The 15542-nt window shown below is 44.4% G+C and overlaps 1 protein-coding gene across 1 annotated transcript; it reads left to right on the top strand.

The window, feature by feature from the left end:
* The first annotated feature begins 1973 nt into the window (after window positions 1-1973).
* Window positions 1974-15138, top strand: LOC126106167 (uncharacterized). Its single transcript, XM_049912406.1, has 2 exons — window positions 1974-2027; window positions 12850-15138. Exons 1-2 carry the CDS (start codon window positions 1974-1976, stop codon window positions 15136-15138), a joined length of 2343 nt encoding a protein of 780 aa, XP_049768363.1.
* The last annotated feature ends 404 nt before the right edge of the window (window positions 15139-15542 follow it).

A 15542-nucleotide genomic window follows, 5' to 3' on the forward strand; every position in this document is an offset into this window, starting at 1 on the left:
ACACCCCAATATATCATTTAAGTTACTACCCTAATAGGGTGTACATAAATGTTCAGTTTTGAAATACAAATCATCCTCAGCCGCTTCTCCTCACATCATCATTCCTTTGAGTCCCACTGTTTGATTAAGCCTCTTCCCTGGCTTCTCCCGGTATTCTGGTCTCAAGCTACAGGCATTGTTGCTTGTAGTCCATGTAGCCTGATATCCACTCAATGCCTCACACCAGACTGTCACCTCGATGTTCCTCCCACTCACCTCTCTAGGATAGGAGCATGTAATTGTCTCATCCTATCTGTCACTCACTCCCTCACTCACTACATGTATCACTCATCTCCACTACCTTCCCACTATGTCTCCAACTCCTGCCTGTTCCCTGTCCATTTGTCTGTTTCCTTTTCCCTCCCAGTAATTTTCAGCACATGTATTTCCACTGCTATATAAGCAAACTTTGTATTTCTGTAAGTCAGTAACTACCTGCCCCAAATCAAAGTTCTCTATATTCAAAGACTTAATTATAGTAAAATATATTGTGATTTCTGGATTCTAATTCAATTGTGTATGGTGGACTGACTAAGGGGTTGCAGAAATAACATAGTTCTTATCTATCAACACACTATCCACTCAAAATACCTGGGCACCCTTATGTAACAAGGAACTGAGCACTTTACTTCAATGAGAGGTGGAACTACCATTATAGGAAGTGGCAGGTAATACTGTAAGCAGAATTCATCAGTCAGGGATCTGAGTACACTGAACATGGACTTGTCTTTGCATTCCACCTGAATAATTAATACAGGGATGCATTTCAGCCCTTCCAAACTTGCAAAAGTCAGCTGTCAGTGATGTGACAGTTTAGTGGAAATGTGAAGGAACAGCCAATGCCAAATGAAGTCCTGGCACATACAGTATGCTGATGGACAAGTGCTTCTTGCATTGCGGTAAGAAATAGTAAAAACCAGCTTGATATTAGCTGCTGCAGTCACTCTTCAGTTTTGAAGTGCAGCTAGGAGCCCCCTAAGGAAATGGCTGTGTACAGGGAGTTAGAAAAACTGGTTACATTGGCTGAGCAGCTTCTGGAAACAACATATTTCTGTTCAACATAAAACCACACTGAGTATAGCATACAAATCTATGACTACTGGGGAGTGGATGAGTGGCAACAAGATTTGGGGTGACAAACAGTGCTATACTCCGTGGCTATCTGATGGAAGAATTTGGATGTGGTGACTACTAAGTGAACATTATCTGCCATTTTCTCTACTGCCAACAATGCAGTGCAGAGCAGGCATTGTAACAATATGCAATTTCTCCTCCTTAACTTGTTCTCCCCTTATTGCACTTCAGGATATGATAAATGCAGAAGGGTAAGTACATATTTGACAGTATTGTGTACTATACACAGCAGAGGAACAGTTCACAGATAATGACTGATTTGATAAGCTCAACAATGGTGCCTCTCATGAATCAGCATTGCTAGGCAAAGGCTTATAACCAGTGGCATTCCTGAAGAATGCTTGCCTACCAATGTTCCAACCTGAAAGCAATGGATCAAATTAGGAATTAGTTATAATGGCATCTTCACTCCATACCCTGTTTCCAATATTTCTACCTTCTCTGGTATCAGCTATCAAGAAAGAATGGGCTGGCATCCACCCACAGAGATTTCAAAATGTCAGAGTATCCCCAGAAGAGTTTAAAATCCTCATAAAGGAGAACACACAATCTTAATGTCCAATAATAGGTGTCCAGGTACATTTGATTCACTAGTATACAGAAAAGGAATGTAAGCCTCGCACAGTGGGCTCTTACTATTACGCACCAGGTGACTTTGCTGCAGGTATGTCCCCAGGCCCAGTACTGGGTCCAGCCTCTGGTGTCACCCGTTGTGGCTCTGCACTGCCTACTATTGAACATGCAGGGAGGAAAACATCTTAAGTACTTTATGTACTGCTTTAGTGACATGCTCTTAAAATATGGCTGCAATTATGGGCAAATTTACTCTTACTCACCAGGTGACTTTGCTGCAGGTATGTCCCCAGGCCCAGTACTGGGTCCAGCCTCTGGTGTCCTTACCCGTTGTGGCTCTGCACTGCCTACTATTGAACATGCAGAGAGGAAAACATCTTAAGTACTTTATGTACTGCTTTAGTGACATGCTCTTAAATTATGGCTGCAATTATGGGCAAATTTACTCTTACTCACCAGGTGACTTTGCTGCAGGTATGTTCCCAGGCCCAGTACTGGGTCCAGCCTCTGGTGTCCTTACCCGTTGTTGCTCTGCACTGCCTACTATTGAACATGCAGGGAGGAAAACATCTTAAGTACTTTATGTACTGCTTTAGTGACATGCTCTTAAATTATGGCTGCAATTATGGGCAAATTTACTCTTACTCACCAGGTGACTTTGCTGCAGGTATGTCCCCAGGCCCAGTACGGGGTCCAGCCTCTGGTGTCCTTACCCGTTGTGGCTCTGCACTGCCTACTATTGAACATGCAGAGAGGAAAACATCTTAAGTACTTTATGTACTGCTTTAGTGACATGCTCTTAAAATATGGCTGCAATTAAAGGTAAATTTGCGTATTTTTTCATGGAAAATGCTGTACTGAGGATATAACCAATCTCATAAGCCGTAGTTATGAAAAGAAATCCACATTCATGGCAGATGGAAAAAAAATTTAAAATAACTTGACTGCGTTCACTGGGACACCATGTTCACAGACTGTCCTTGTACGTACTACTCCAGAGGAGAGATGCACATATCAATGACCTCTGATCAATGAATGCCATTTTTAAAGATGTGTTATGTACATATTATGAAAAGAGTAACAGAAAACAACATGTCAAACATAAACGTACAGATATTGTTCATTAGTGTTATTTCTATTTTGTGTGTGGTGACTTACATCGGGGGACAATATGCACATTCAGCACTGTACAGATATCGCAGCAGCTTTGGGTGAGAAACTATATGCTGTGGAAATAAGTATTCTGTGGTGTCACCACACTGTCCTGTAATGGCATAGGCTGCCAAAGGAGAGTTAGTTCAACAACTGATGTATGTTGTGAGACACAGAAGAGGTACCTTCAAAGTTATTGTGAGTTTTTTTACTGAATGAAGGTGATATTTTAGTGTAGTTCACGAGTGTGATGATGAAGGGAATAAATAATTTGTTGAGTCAAAAGTGGCATAGTAAGTTATTTATAAAAATGTAATGCATCAAAGACATCAATTTTTATTTTTAAAGTAATTATAACAGAGTTTGAGAAGAAGTATAGAAGATAAGGTACAGAATATAATATATCATTGTATTAAATAGTTACACCTCATGACACCTGACTGCAGTGTTAGGTAACAAATGACATGAAAGGGAAGCTGTGTTGACAGAGGAGTGAGACAAGTGTCAGAGCCCTGCACAACTGAGTAAGCAAGTACAAAATGTGAGATCAGGAGACCGCAGCCTAACGTGATAGGCTGCCCACGCCACCTGTCATAGCCATGCACAGAAGTTGTGACTGAGCCTTATATAATTTACAGATATAGTTTAAATCCTTTTGGTCACAAATAATATAAACTTACCAGTCAGTACAGTAGGCAAAATGCCAAAGGTGGTGGTGTATGCATTTATCTAAATCCCAAGCTTAAATATAAGTTAAGATACGAGGCTGACCCATTAATCATAGAAAAGGATTTTGAAGCAGTCACCATTCAGTTATATAGTTTAAAGAAGAAAATAATTTACAGATCACCATCTGGAGATACTGAAGTCTTTCTTAAGAATTTGGAAGAAATGCTGAACACTTTCTCAAATGAGAACTCAACCAAAATTCTTTGTGGTGACTAATATTAATCTATCGGTCCATAGTTCAGTAAAAAACAAGTTTTTAGACATGCTAAAAAGCTTCAACATGTTCCCCCACATATCAGTTCCCACTAGAACATCAGATTTCAGTGAAAGCCTAATACATAACATCTTCTCAAATATGGTCACACATGAAGTTGCAGTTACAAATGTGAATATAGGATTATCAGATCATAATGCACTAACCTTTAATCTCACTGCAATGCCCAAGGAGGAGGAAAATAAAAAGGAGTACAAACGATTTATCTCTACTGAAAATTGTAATCAGTTCAAAAATAATTTAAAAAATGCAGTTTGGTCAGAGGTCTTGGCACAAACAAACACAAATGATGCTTACAATACATTTGCTTCCACTTCTATGACATACTTTGAAATGTGTTTCCCAAAAAGGCTTTTAAGTTATAGATCATCTGGATCCTTTTTTTTTTTTGTGGTTTTAGGGCGCACAACTTCAATGGTCATTAGCGCCCTGACTACTGTAAGAATGCACCGCGAGGCACAAGTTGACAACAACAACTAAAAGGGAAAACACGATAAAAGACAGACTGACAGGCATAGGATTAAAAAACAGCATCATCAAATGTCCTTAGCGAGGTTTGTCAAATTGATAAAATGAAGAACACGAGCAGCTGCTCGTGGGTCACCCCTAAAATGGCATCGAAAGTATTAGGCAGGTTAAGATCGAGGTGCAGTGTGTTAAGATATGGACAGGACATTAAAATGTGTCTAACCGTCAGCAAGTGCCCACATGGGCAGAACGGCGCCGGCGCAGCCGTCAGCAAATGGCGATGGCTGAACCGGCAGTGCCCAATTCTTAACCGGGCTAAAACGACCTCCTCTCACCGAGAAGGGCATGAGGAGGACGTCCAAGCCACGGGAAGAGGTTTTAAGGCCCAAAGCTTGTTGTCAGTAAGTGCAGCCCAATCGGCATGCCACAGCGATAAGATGCGCCGACAAATGACCCTGCTAAAATCGAACGAAGGGACACAACAAGAAGCTGTCCGAGGCTGGAGGACCGCAGCCTTGGCCGCGGCATCTGCAGCTTCGTTCCCAGGGATACCGACATGGCCAGGAACCCACATAAAGCTAACCAGAGAACCGACGTCCACCAGCTGCTGAAGAGAGCATTGGATCCGGTGTACGAAAGGGTGAACCGGGTACGGATCACTGAGGCTCTGGATGGCGCTCAGGGAGTCGGAGCAGATGACATAAGCAGAATGTCGGTGGCGGCAGATGTAAAGAACAGCCTGGTAGAGGGCAAAGAGCTCAGCTGTGAAGACCGAACAAAGGCCATGGAGCCGGTATTTGAATCTTTGTGCCCCGACAATAAAGGAACACCCGACCCCGTCATTGGTCTTAGAGCCATCTGTATAAATGAAAGTCATGTTGATGAACTTCGAACGAAGTTCCAAAAAACGGGAGTGGTAGACCGAACCGGGGGTAACCTCTTTTGGGAGCAAGCTGAGGTCAAGGCGAACGCGGACCTGAGCCTGGAGCCAAGGTGGCGTGTGGCTCTCGCCCACTCGAAAGGTTGCAGGGAGTGAAAAATTAAGGTGTTGAAGGAGGCGACGAAAGCGAACTCCAGGGGGTAGCAGGGCAGAGACATACAACCCGTATTGACAGTCGAGAGAGTCGTCGAAAAAGGAACGATAAGACGGATGGTCGGGCATTGACAGTAGCCGACAGGCATACCGACAAAGCAGTATATCGCGCCGGTAGGTGAGTGGCAATTCGCCAGCGTCAGCATGAAGACTCTCTACGGGACTAGTATAAAATGCTCCGATCGCAAGTCGTAAACCCCGATGTTGTATGGAGTTGAGGCGGCGTAAGATGGATGGCCGTGCAGAGGAGTATACGAAGCTCCCATAATCCAGCTTGGAGCGGACGAACGACCGATATAGACGAAGTAGGACAGTTCGATCCGCTCCCCACGACATACCACTGAGAACACGGAGGACATTTAAAGAACGGGTACAACGGGCGGCCAAATATGACACATGTGGAGACCAGCTAAGTTTCCTGTCAAAGGTAAGGCCTAAAAATTTGGTTGTCTCCACGATTGGGAGAGCAACGGGACCGAGTCGTAAGGACGGTGGGAGAAACTCTTTGTAGCGCCAGAAGTTAATACAGACCATCTTCTCGGCAGAAAAACGGAAGCCATTGGCGACACTCCAGGAGTAAAGACGGTCAAGTGAACGCTGAAGACAGTGCTCCAGGACACGTGTACACTGCGCACTGCAATAGATGGTAAAATCATCCACAAAAAGGGAGCCTGATACATCAGCTGGGAGGCAATCCATTATTGGATTGATCGTGATGGCGAAGAGAGCGACGCTCAAAACTGAGCCCTGTGGCACCCCATTCTCCTGGCGAAAGGTGTCGGACAGGACAGAACCCACACGTACCCTGAACTGTCGATCCATTAAAAAGGAACGAATAAAAAGAGGGAGGCGACCGCGAAGGCCCCATGTATGCATGGTGCAGAGAATGCCCGCCCTCCAACAGGTGTTGTAAGCCTTCTCCAAATCAAAGAATACAGCCGCGGTCGGGCGCTTCCGCAAGAAGTTATTCATAATGAAGGTCGACAATGTAACCAGATGGTCAACAGCAGAGCGGCGCCTACGAAATCCACATTGTACATTGGTAAGTAGGCGTCGAGACTCGAGCAGCCAAACCAATCGAGAGTTAACCATTCGCTCCATCACTTTACAGACACAGCTGGTAAGTGAGATAGGTCGATAACTGGAAGGCAAGTGCTTGTCCTTCCCCGGCTTAGGAATCGGGACAACAATAGACTCGCGCCAGCATGCGGGAACATGTCCCTCAATCCAGATGCGATTGTATGTACGAAGAAGAAAACCTTTACCCGCAGGAGAAAGGTTCTTCAGCATCTGAATATGAATAGAATCAGGCCCTGGAGCGGAGGACCGTGATCGGCCAAGTGCGGTTTCGAGTTCCTGCATGGTGAATGGGGCATTATAACTTTCACAATTCGAGGAGCGGAAGTCAGGTGGCCTAGCCTCCTCTGCCTGTTTGCGGGGGAGGAAGGCAGGGTGGTAATGAGCGGAGCTCGAAACCTCTGCGAAAAAGCGGCCGAAGGCATTGGAGACAGCCACAGGGGCCACAAGGACTTCATTCGCGACCTTCAAGCCAGAAACTGGGGAGTGGACCTTAGTGCCAGATAGCCGGCGCAGGCTACCCCAGACAACAGAAGAAGGAGTAAAACTGTTGAAGGTGCTTGTGAAAGCAGCCCAGCTGGCTTTCTTGCTTTCTTTAATAATACGATGACACTGAGCACGTAATCGTTTATAATTAATACAATTCGCCACTGTAGGGTGGCGTTTAAAGGTGCGTAAAGCACGTCGACGAGCACGTAAAGCGTCTCTACATGCTGCGGTCCACCAGGGGACCGGTACACGACGTGGAGAAGAAGTAGAGTGAGGGATGGAATATTCAGCAGCAGCGAGAATGACTTCCATGAGGTGTGCGACCTGATGATCGCAGCTTGGGAAGGTTTGATCCTGAAAGGTCGCCCTGGAAGAGAAGAGCCCCCCGTCTGCCTTGGAGATGGTCCAACTAGAGGAGCACGGAGAGGGAGTATGCTGCAGGAGATGGATAACACACAGGAAGTGGTCGCTCGAATATTTATCAGCATGTGCATACCACTCAAACCGGCGTGCAAGTTGGGGAGTACATATAGAGAGGTCTAAATGGGAATAGGTGTGAGATGTGTCCGAAAGAAAAGTAGGGGCGCCAGTATTGAGGCAGACAAGATTGAGCTGGTTGAAAAGGTCTGCTAACAAGGAGCCCCTCGGGCAGGATTCTGGAGAGCCCCAAAGGGGATGGTGGGCATTGAAGTCTCCAGTTAACAAAAATGGTGCAGGTAGCTGAGCAATAAGTTGCATCATGTCTGCCCTGGTAACGGCAGATGACGATGGAGTGTAAACGGTACAAAAGGAAAACGTAAAAGTGGGGAGAGTAATGCGGATGGCAACTGCCTGCAGGCCGATGTGCAACGTGATGGGATCGTAGTAAATATCATCCCGGACCAGCAACATAACCCCTCCATGAGCTGGGATACCTGCCACAGGGCGTAGGTCAAAACGCACAGAGGTGTAGTGTGCCAAGGCAATTTGATCGCATGGGCATAGCTTCGTTTCCTGGAGGGCTACGACGAGCGGACGGTGCAAGCGGAGCAGCAACTTCAAGTCCTCTCGGTTGGAGCGAATGCTGCGAATATTCCAGTGAATAAGTGCCATCGTAAGAAAAGGAAGATGAGAGAAGGGGTCACCTCTAAGGCCGCTTAGGGCCTGGCTTCGAGCGAGCACTGCCGCCGCTATCAGTAGGCAGACAGTCATCATCCATGGGGTCTATAGGGTCATCGGCCATCTCGGGAGGATGGCCGGGAGGGGGAGCTTCCTCCGCCGGTGAACGGCCAGATGTACGGCTACCAGCGGTGCGGCCAGGCGAAACGGATGATGGCCTGGGGCGGCAACCGCTGGGTGGCGCAGGAGAAGAAATGCGCCGTGGCGGAGAAGGAGAACTGTGCTTCCTATGCGCCTTTTTGGAAGGACGTTTGGTGGAAGTACCGGTCGAAGGCTGGGAGGTCGAGGTACGGAGGAAGTCTGCACGGGATGGTTCCTTCTTGAAGGCCCGTGCATCTGACTTCGGGGTCTTCGTCTTAGCAGAAGCTGAGGAAGGGGCTGGTGTCTGTGGGGTGATGGGAGGAAGAGGAGACGTCGACCGCGCGATCTTAGCACTGGCCGAACGGACGACCGTGGTGCTGAAGGTCAGATCGCATGTCTGGGTTGCTACCTCCCGGGTAGTCCGAGGAGAGGCGAGGACAGTACTGTATTTCCCCGCTGGGAGCAGCGTGGGCTTCCTACTAGCCAATAGCTTGCGAGCAGCCAAGGTGGACACTTTCTCTTTGACCCGAATTTCTTGGATACAGCGTTCTTCCTTATAGACAGGGGAGTCGCGGGAGGATGCGGCATGGTCACCCTGACAGTTCACACAACGAGGAGACGGAGGTGGACAGTCACCCTCATGGGCGTCCCTGCCACAAGTGACACATTTAGCCGCATTGGAACAAGACTGTCGAGTGTGATTGAAATGCTGACACTGGTAGCAGCGAGTAGGTGTCGGGACATAGGGGCGAACAGAAATAACCTCGTAGCCCGCCTTGATGCGCGATGGCAGCTTAACACTATCGAAGGTCAAGAAAAGTGTCCGGGTCGGTACAAGGTCATTGTTGACCTTTTTCATTACCCTATGGACAGCCGTCACGCCCTGCTCAGCGAGGAAAGATTGAAGCTCCTCGTCAGTCAATCCGTCGAGGGAGCTAGTATAGACTACACCACGAGACGAATTCAAAGTTCAGTGGGCCTCCACCCAGACAGGGAACGTGTACAGGAGGGTGGCCCGAAGCAGTTTTTGTGCCTGAAAGGCACTTTCAGTTTCTAGTAATAAGGTGCCGTTACGCAACCTGGTACAAGATTTGACAGATTCCGCTATGGCATCTACGCCCTTCTGAATAACGAAAGGGTTGACAGAGGAAAAATCCTTTCAGTCCTCAGATAGAGAAACTACGAGGAACTGTGGGGCAGGCGGTAGTACTTTTGTCACTGTTGACTGGTCACGTTTTCGTTTTTGGGTCGAAGTCGAAAGAGATGGAGTAGAATCCATTGCGGAGGAATCCCCCATGATTGCCAGCGTCTCCGATGGCGCGCTTTTCCTTGTGGGGACCCTCTCAGAGGGCACTGCCGCCTTAGGTGAATGTTTACACCTCAGGTCACACCTCCCGAGAAACAGACGGAGGGACCAATCGGCATGGTCAGAAGGTATCAGCTCAGGAAATCACCCCTCCCCGCGCCTGGCCTTTACCAGGGGGTACGCGCGTGCCTTACATGTCTACCCAGGGCGGGGACTTACGCGTTACCCCGTCACCGGCTACGCATGTGAACGCGTGGGTCGGCCTTCAGGCACGCACAGGGAGGAAGGAAGAAGAGGAAAAAGAAGAGAGAGAGGGAGAAAGAGGACAGACTGCCTCAAACGCCGAGCCGGAGACCAGAGAAGGCAAGGAGAAGAAGGCAATGAGAAGGCAAGGAGAAAAAGGCAATGAGAAGGCAAGGAGAAAAAGGCAATGAGAAGGCAAGGAGAAAAAGGCAATGAGAAGGCAAGGAGAAAAAGGCAATGAGAAGGCAAGGAGAAGTCAAGGGAAAGAGTAAGGAAAACAGTGAGGTGGAGAAGAGCAAAGAAAGGAACCAACAAAAGGAAGGAAGAAACGAGAAGTGAAAAACCAAAAAGACCACGATTATAGGTCGTGGAACCGTCCGTCTCCGGACGCAGGCGCTAACTACCCCCGTGAGGGGGATGGACTCCTTTTAGTCGCCTCTTACAACAGGCAGGAATACCTCGGGCCTATTCTAATCCCCGGACCCGTAGGGGGGATCTGGATCCAAAGGGACCTGGATTACACCCGGAATTAAAAAGTCAAGTGAAACCATGAAATTACTAAGTTTAAAGTTAAAATGGATTAAATTGCTCTGAGCACTATGCGACTTAACTTCTGAGGTCATCAGTCACCTAGAACTTAGAACCAATTAAACCTAACTAACCTAAGGACATCACACACATCCATGCCCGAGGCAGGATTCGAACCTGTGACTGTAGCGGTCGCTCAGTTCCAGAATGTAGCACGTAGAACTGCACGGCCACTCCGGCTGGCGTTTAAAATTAAAAACATGTCATGTTCAGCAGTTTGTTGAGTATGTGAGGACATACAAAAGCCCTTACTGCAAAGTAATAGTGAAAGCTAAATTATTAAGTAATGATTGATTAATAAGGCAGGCTAGGAACAAGTCCACAATGATATGGAAAATGGTAAAAAAAAAATGGGGGTCAAACTAAAGAACAGGAAATCAATCTTAAAAATAATGAAAATATCTCCATAGAAAAAGATGCCATGGCAAACAAAGCAAACAATTATTTTGTAAATATTCCCCTTACTTTAAGTAGTAAATTTGAGCAACAACCAATAGTGATGACTCCAATGGTAAATACCAGCATGATGGCAATCACAACAGATGAGCATGAAGTTCTAAAAGTCATTAAATGCTTGAAATCCAAAATGTCCTCTGGGTTGGATGATATACCTGTATCAATAATTAAGGAAATTGCTCCATGTGTTGTCAAACCTATAGTGCACATAGCAAACTTGTCCCTTACTGAAGGGATATTTCTGGATAGACTTAAAATCTCTAAAGTGATACCTCTATACAAAAATGGTGACAGACATAAAATAGAAAATTACCAACCCATATCTGTCCTCCCAGCCTTCTCCAAAGTACTTGAGGAATTAATGAAAATCAGGGTTACAAAATATCTAGAAAAACAAACTAATAAATAAGAGTCAACATGGTTTTCGAGCAGGGCACAGTACAGAAACAGCCATATTGGACTACACAACAGAAAAAGTAAGAAATTTGGAGTCAAATAAACAGGTTGTTGGAATTAATCTAGATTTATCCAAAGCCTTCGATACTGTGAACCATGCAATATTACTAGGGAAACTTTTAAGCAATAGGCATCAGGGGTACTGTTAAAAAATGGTTTGAATCTTATCTGCAAAACAGGTCACAAGTTGTTGAGCTGAGGTCATCCAGCAATGTTCACAATTTTAAACTCATATCTGAACCAAAACAAATTGAAATAGGTGTTCCACAGGGCAGCATTCTGGACCCATTGTTATTTCTAATTTATATCAATGACATACAGGCTCCAGACAGCTCAGCCAAAATTCTACTATTTGCAGATGACACAAGTATCATAATTAGTGATAAAAAGAATCACTGTGTACTACAGCAGAAAAAATGCTCTCATACATACAGTAATGGTTTTATTGAAATAAGCTGAAATTAAATACAAAGAAAACAAACTTTATACAGTGTGGAAGCAAGTGTCAAGGGGACAATATGTGCCTTATGCTGGATAGCAAACAAATAAAAAAGTGTGCACCACATAGTTTCTGGGAATGTGAATTAACCAAGATTTAAACTGGAATGAACACAGTGTATGTCTTACTCAGAAACTTAGCTAAGCATGTTTTGCCTCAAGAATAATATCCAAGGTATGTAGCAAGGAATGTATTAGAGTGGTGTACTTTAGTTATTTCCAATCAGTTGCAAGCTATGGCATACGCTTTTGGGGAAAAACCAGGTCAAGACTAAATGAAATTTTTATTATGCAAAAAAGAGCTATTCTTATCATGACACACAGCCCACCACAAACTCACTGTAGACCCATATTCAGACAACTAAAGATACTGACAATACCATTGATATATATTTTTAAATGCCTGGAAATGATCAGTAAAAATAACTGCAATCTCCAAACCAAACTCAAGCTACTATGATCACAATACAAGGCATTGTAAAGACTTCCACATTCCCTGTGTAGCAAAAACTAGAAGTCAGAAACATGTTAGCCACTTAGGAATAAAGCTTTTAAATGCACTTTCATCTCAAATTAAAGAATTGAAAGGCAAAAATAATTTCACGCATGAAATAAAAAAAAATGCTTGATGGAAAAATGCTACTACCGAGTAAATGAATATCTGTCTCAGACTGTGGATTGAAACCTGTACTTATTTTTAAAAAATTTAAACTAATTTAATTAGGTTTTCAAATTCAGAATTATGGTACTTACAGAAAATCTGTTAAACATCCATAATATGTTTTGTGTATAAGGCGTAGTTCATGATCTATAATTGTTTATCATGAGCACATACTTTTGTTTTTGTGTAATAAGTTCTTGTACACTATTTATGTACTGTGTGTATGTAATTTGTTTTGCTGTTTGTATGTGTTTGTCCATTTATTATGTGTATGTGTTGTTAGGTGTTACATGTAATCAAATGACAAATCCTATATCACATGTGTGATATATTGGATGCTACATAAATAAATAAATAAATAAATAAATAAACAGACATCCAAAGGAACAGACATCCAAAGGAACAGACATCCAAAGGAACAGACATCCAAAGGAACAGACATCCAAAGGAACAGACATCCAAAGGAACAGACATCCAAAGGAACAGACATCCAAAGGAACAGACATCCAAAGGAACAGACATCCAAAGGAACAGACATCCAAAGGAACAGACATCCAAAGGAACAGACATCCAAAGGAACAGACATCCAAAGGAACAGACATCCAAAGGAACAGACATCCAAAGGAACAGACATCCAAAGGAACAGACATCCAAAGGAACAGACATCCAAAGGAACAGACATCCAAAGGAACAGACATCCAAAGGAACAGACATCCAAAGGAACAGACATCCAAAGGAACAGACATCCAAAGGAACAGACATCCAAAGGAACAGACATCCAAAGGAACAGACATCCAAAGGAACAGACATCCAAAGGAACAGACATCCAAAGGAACAGACATCCAAAGGAACAGACATCCAAAGGAACAGACATCCAAAGGAACAGACATCCAAAGGAACAGACATCCAAAGGAACAGACATCCAAAGGAACAGACATCCAAAGGAACAGACATCCAAAGGAACAGACATCCAAAGGAACAGACATCCAAAGGAACAGACATCCAAAGGAACAGACATCCAAAGGAACAGACATCCAAAGGAACAGACATCCAAAGGAACAGACATCCAAAGGAACAGACATCCAAAGGAACAGACATCCAAAGGAACAGACATCCAAAGGAACAGACATCCAAAGGAACAGACATCCAAAGGAACAGACATCCAAAGGAACAGACATCCAAAGGAACAGACATCCAAAGGAACAGACATCCAAAGGAACAGACATCCAAAGGAACAGACATCCAAAGGAACAGACATCCAAAGGAACAGACATCCAAAGGAACAGACATCCAAAGGAACAGACATCCAAAGGAACAGACATCCAAAGGAACAGACATCCAAAGGAACAGACATCCAAAGGAACAGACATCCAAAGGAACAGACATCCAAAGGAACAGACATCCAAAGGAACAGACATCCAAAGGAACAGACATCCAAAGGAACAGACATCCAAAGGAACAGACATCCAAAGGAACAGACATCCAAAGGAACAGACATCCAAAGGAACAGACATCCAAAGGAACAGACATCCAAAGGAACAGACATCCAAAGGAACAGACATCCAAAGGAACAGACATCCAAAGGAACAGACATCCAAAGGAACAGACATCCAAAGGAACAGACATCCAAAGGAACAGACATCCAAAGGAACAGACATCCAAAGGAACAGACATCCAAAGGAACAGACATCCAAAGGAACAGACATCCAAAGGAACAGACATCCAAAGGAACAGACATCCAAAGGAACAGACATCCAAAGGAACAGACATCCAAAGGAACAGACATCCAAAGGAACAGACATCCAAAGGAACAGACATCCAAAGGAACAGACATCCAAAGGAACAGACATCCAAAGGAACAGACATCCAAAGGAACAGACATCCAAAGGAACAGACATCCAAAGGAACAGACATCCAAAGGAACAGACATCCAAAGGAACAGACATCCAAAGGAACAGACATCCAAAGGAACAGACATCCAAAGGAACAGACATCCAAAGGAACAGACATCCAAAGGAACAGACATCCAAAGGAACAGACATCCAAAGGAACAGACATCCAAAGGAACAGACATCCAAAGGAACAGACATCCAAAGGAACAGACATCCAAAGGAACAGACATCCAAAGGAACAGACATCCAAAGGAACAGACATCCAAAGGAACAGACATCCAAAGGAACAGACATCCAAAGGAACAGACATCCAAAGGAACAGACATCCAAAGGAACAGACATCCAAAGGAACAGACATCCAAAGGAACAGACATCCAAAGGAACAGACATCCAAAGGAACAGACATCCAAAGGAACAGACATCCAAAGGAACAGACATCCAAAGGAACAGACATCCAAAGGAACAGACATCCAAAGGAACAGACATCCAAAGGAACAGACATCCAAAGGAACAGACATCCAAAGGAACAGACATCCAAAGGAACAGACATCCAAAGGAACAGACATCCAAAGGAACAGACATCCAAAGGAACAGACATCCAAAGGAACAGACATCCAAAGGAACAGACATCCAAAGGAACAGACATCCAAAGGAACAGACATCCAAAGGAACAGACATCCAAAGGAACAGACATCCAAAGGAACAGACATCCAAAGGAACAGACATCCAAAGGAACAGACATCCAAAGGAACAGACACCACACTTTTATAAATATTCATGCCTGATGTAATATTGGCCTGTCAGTCCAAATGCACTGCAATGTCAGATATCCCACAGGAGTACAGTAGACCTGCAAGCAAAGAAGAGTAATATATAGGGTACACTACTGTGGAGATTTGGGTTAGGAAGGAAACAGACTGATACCCAGAGTGCAAAAGAAATTTTCATCTGTCACTATTCAGTTGTTCCAATGTGATATTGCAGTAGAAGTCAAATTTATTTCATCACGCCTCGATAATGTTTCACTCCAAAGACATTCAATATGTCTATAATGCTTGGCTACATCCAGCAATGTCTTCTCATTTTATGTGTAAATAATCTTGCAACATGAGACAGCCAATGCAGTGAGGACTAAGACTGGAATCAATGCATACACATTGAGGAAGTAAATAGGG

Source organism: Schistocerca cancellata, chromosome 10 (genome assembly GCF_023864275.1).
Source record: "Schistocerca cancellata isolate TAMUIC-IGC-003103 chromosome 10, iqSchCanc2.1, whole genome shotgun sequence".
NCBI classification, from domain to species: domain Eukaryota; kingdom Metazoa; phylum Arthropoda; class Insecta; order Orthoptera; family Acrididae; genus Schistocerca; species Schistocerca cancellata.

Bases quoted from the DNA above. Each gene is read 5' to 3' on its own strand.
- LOC126106167 (XM_049912406.1), top strand. From the start codon at position 1,974: ATGGCTGCAATTATGGGCAAATTTACTCTTACTCACCAGGTGACTTTG. The intron at 2,028-12,849 runs GTATGTCCCCAG...ATAAATAAACAG, and splicing joins ACCAGGTGACTTTGCTGCAG to ACATCCAAAGGAACAGACAT.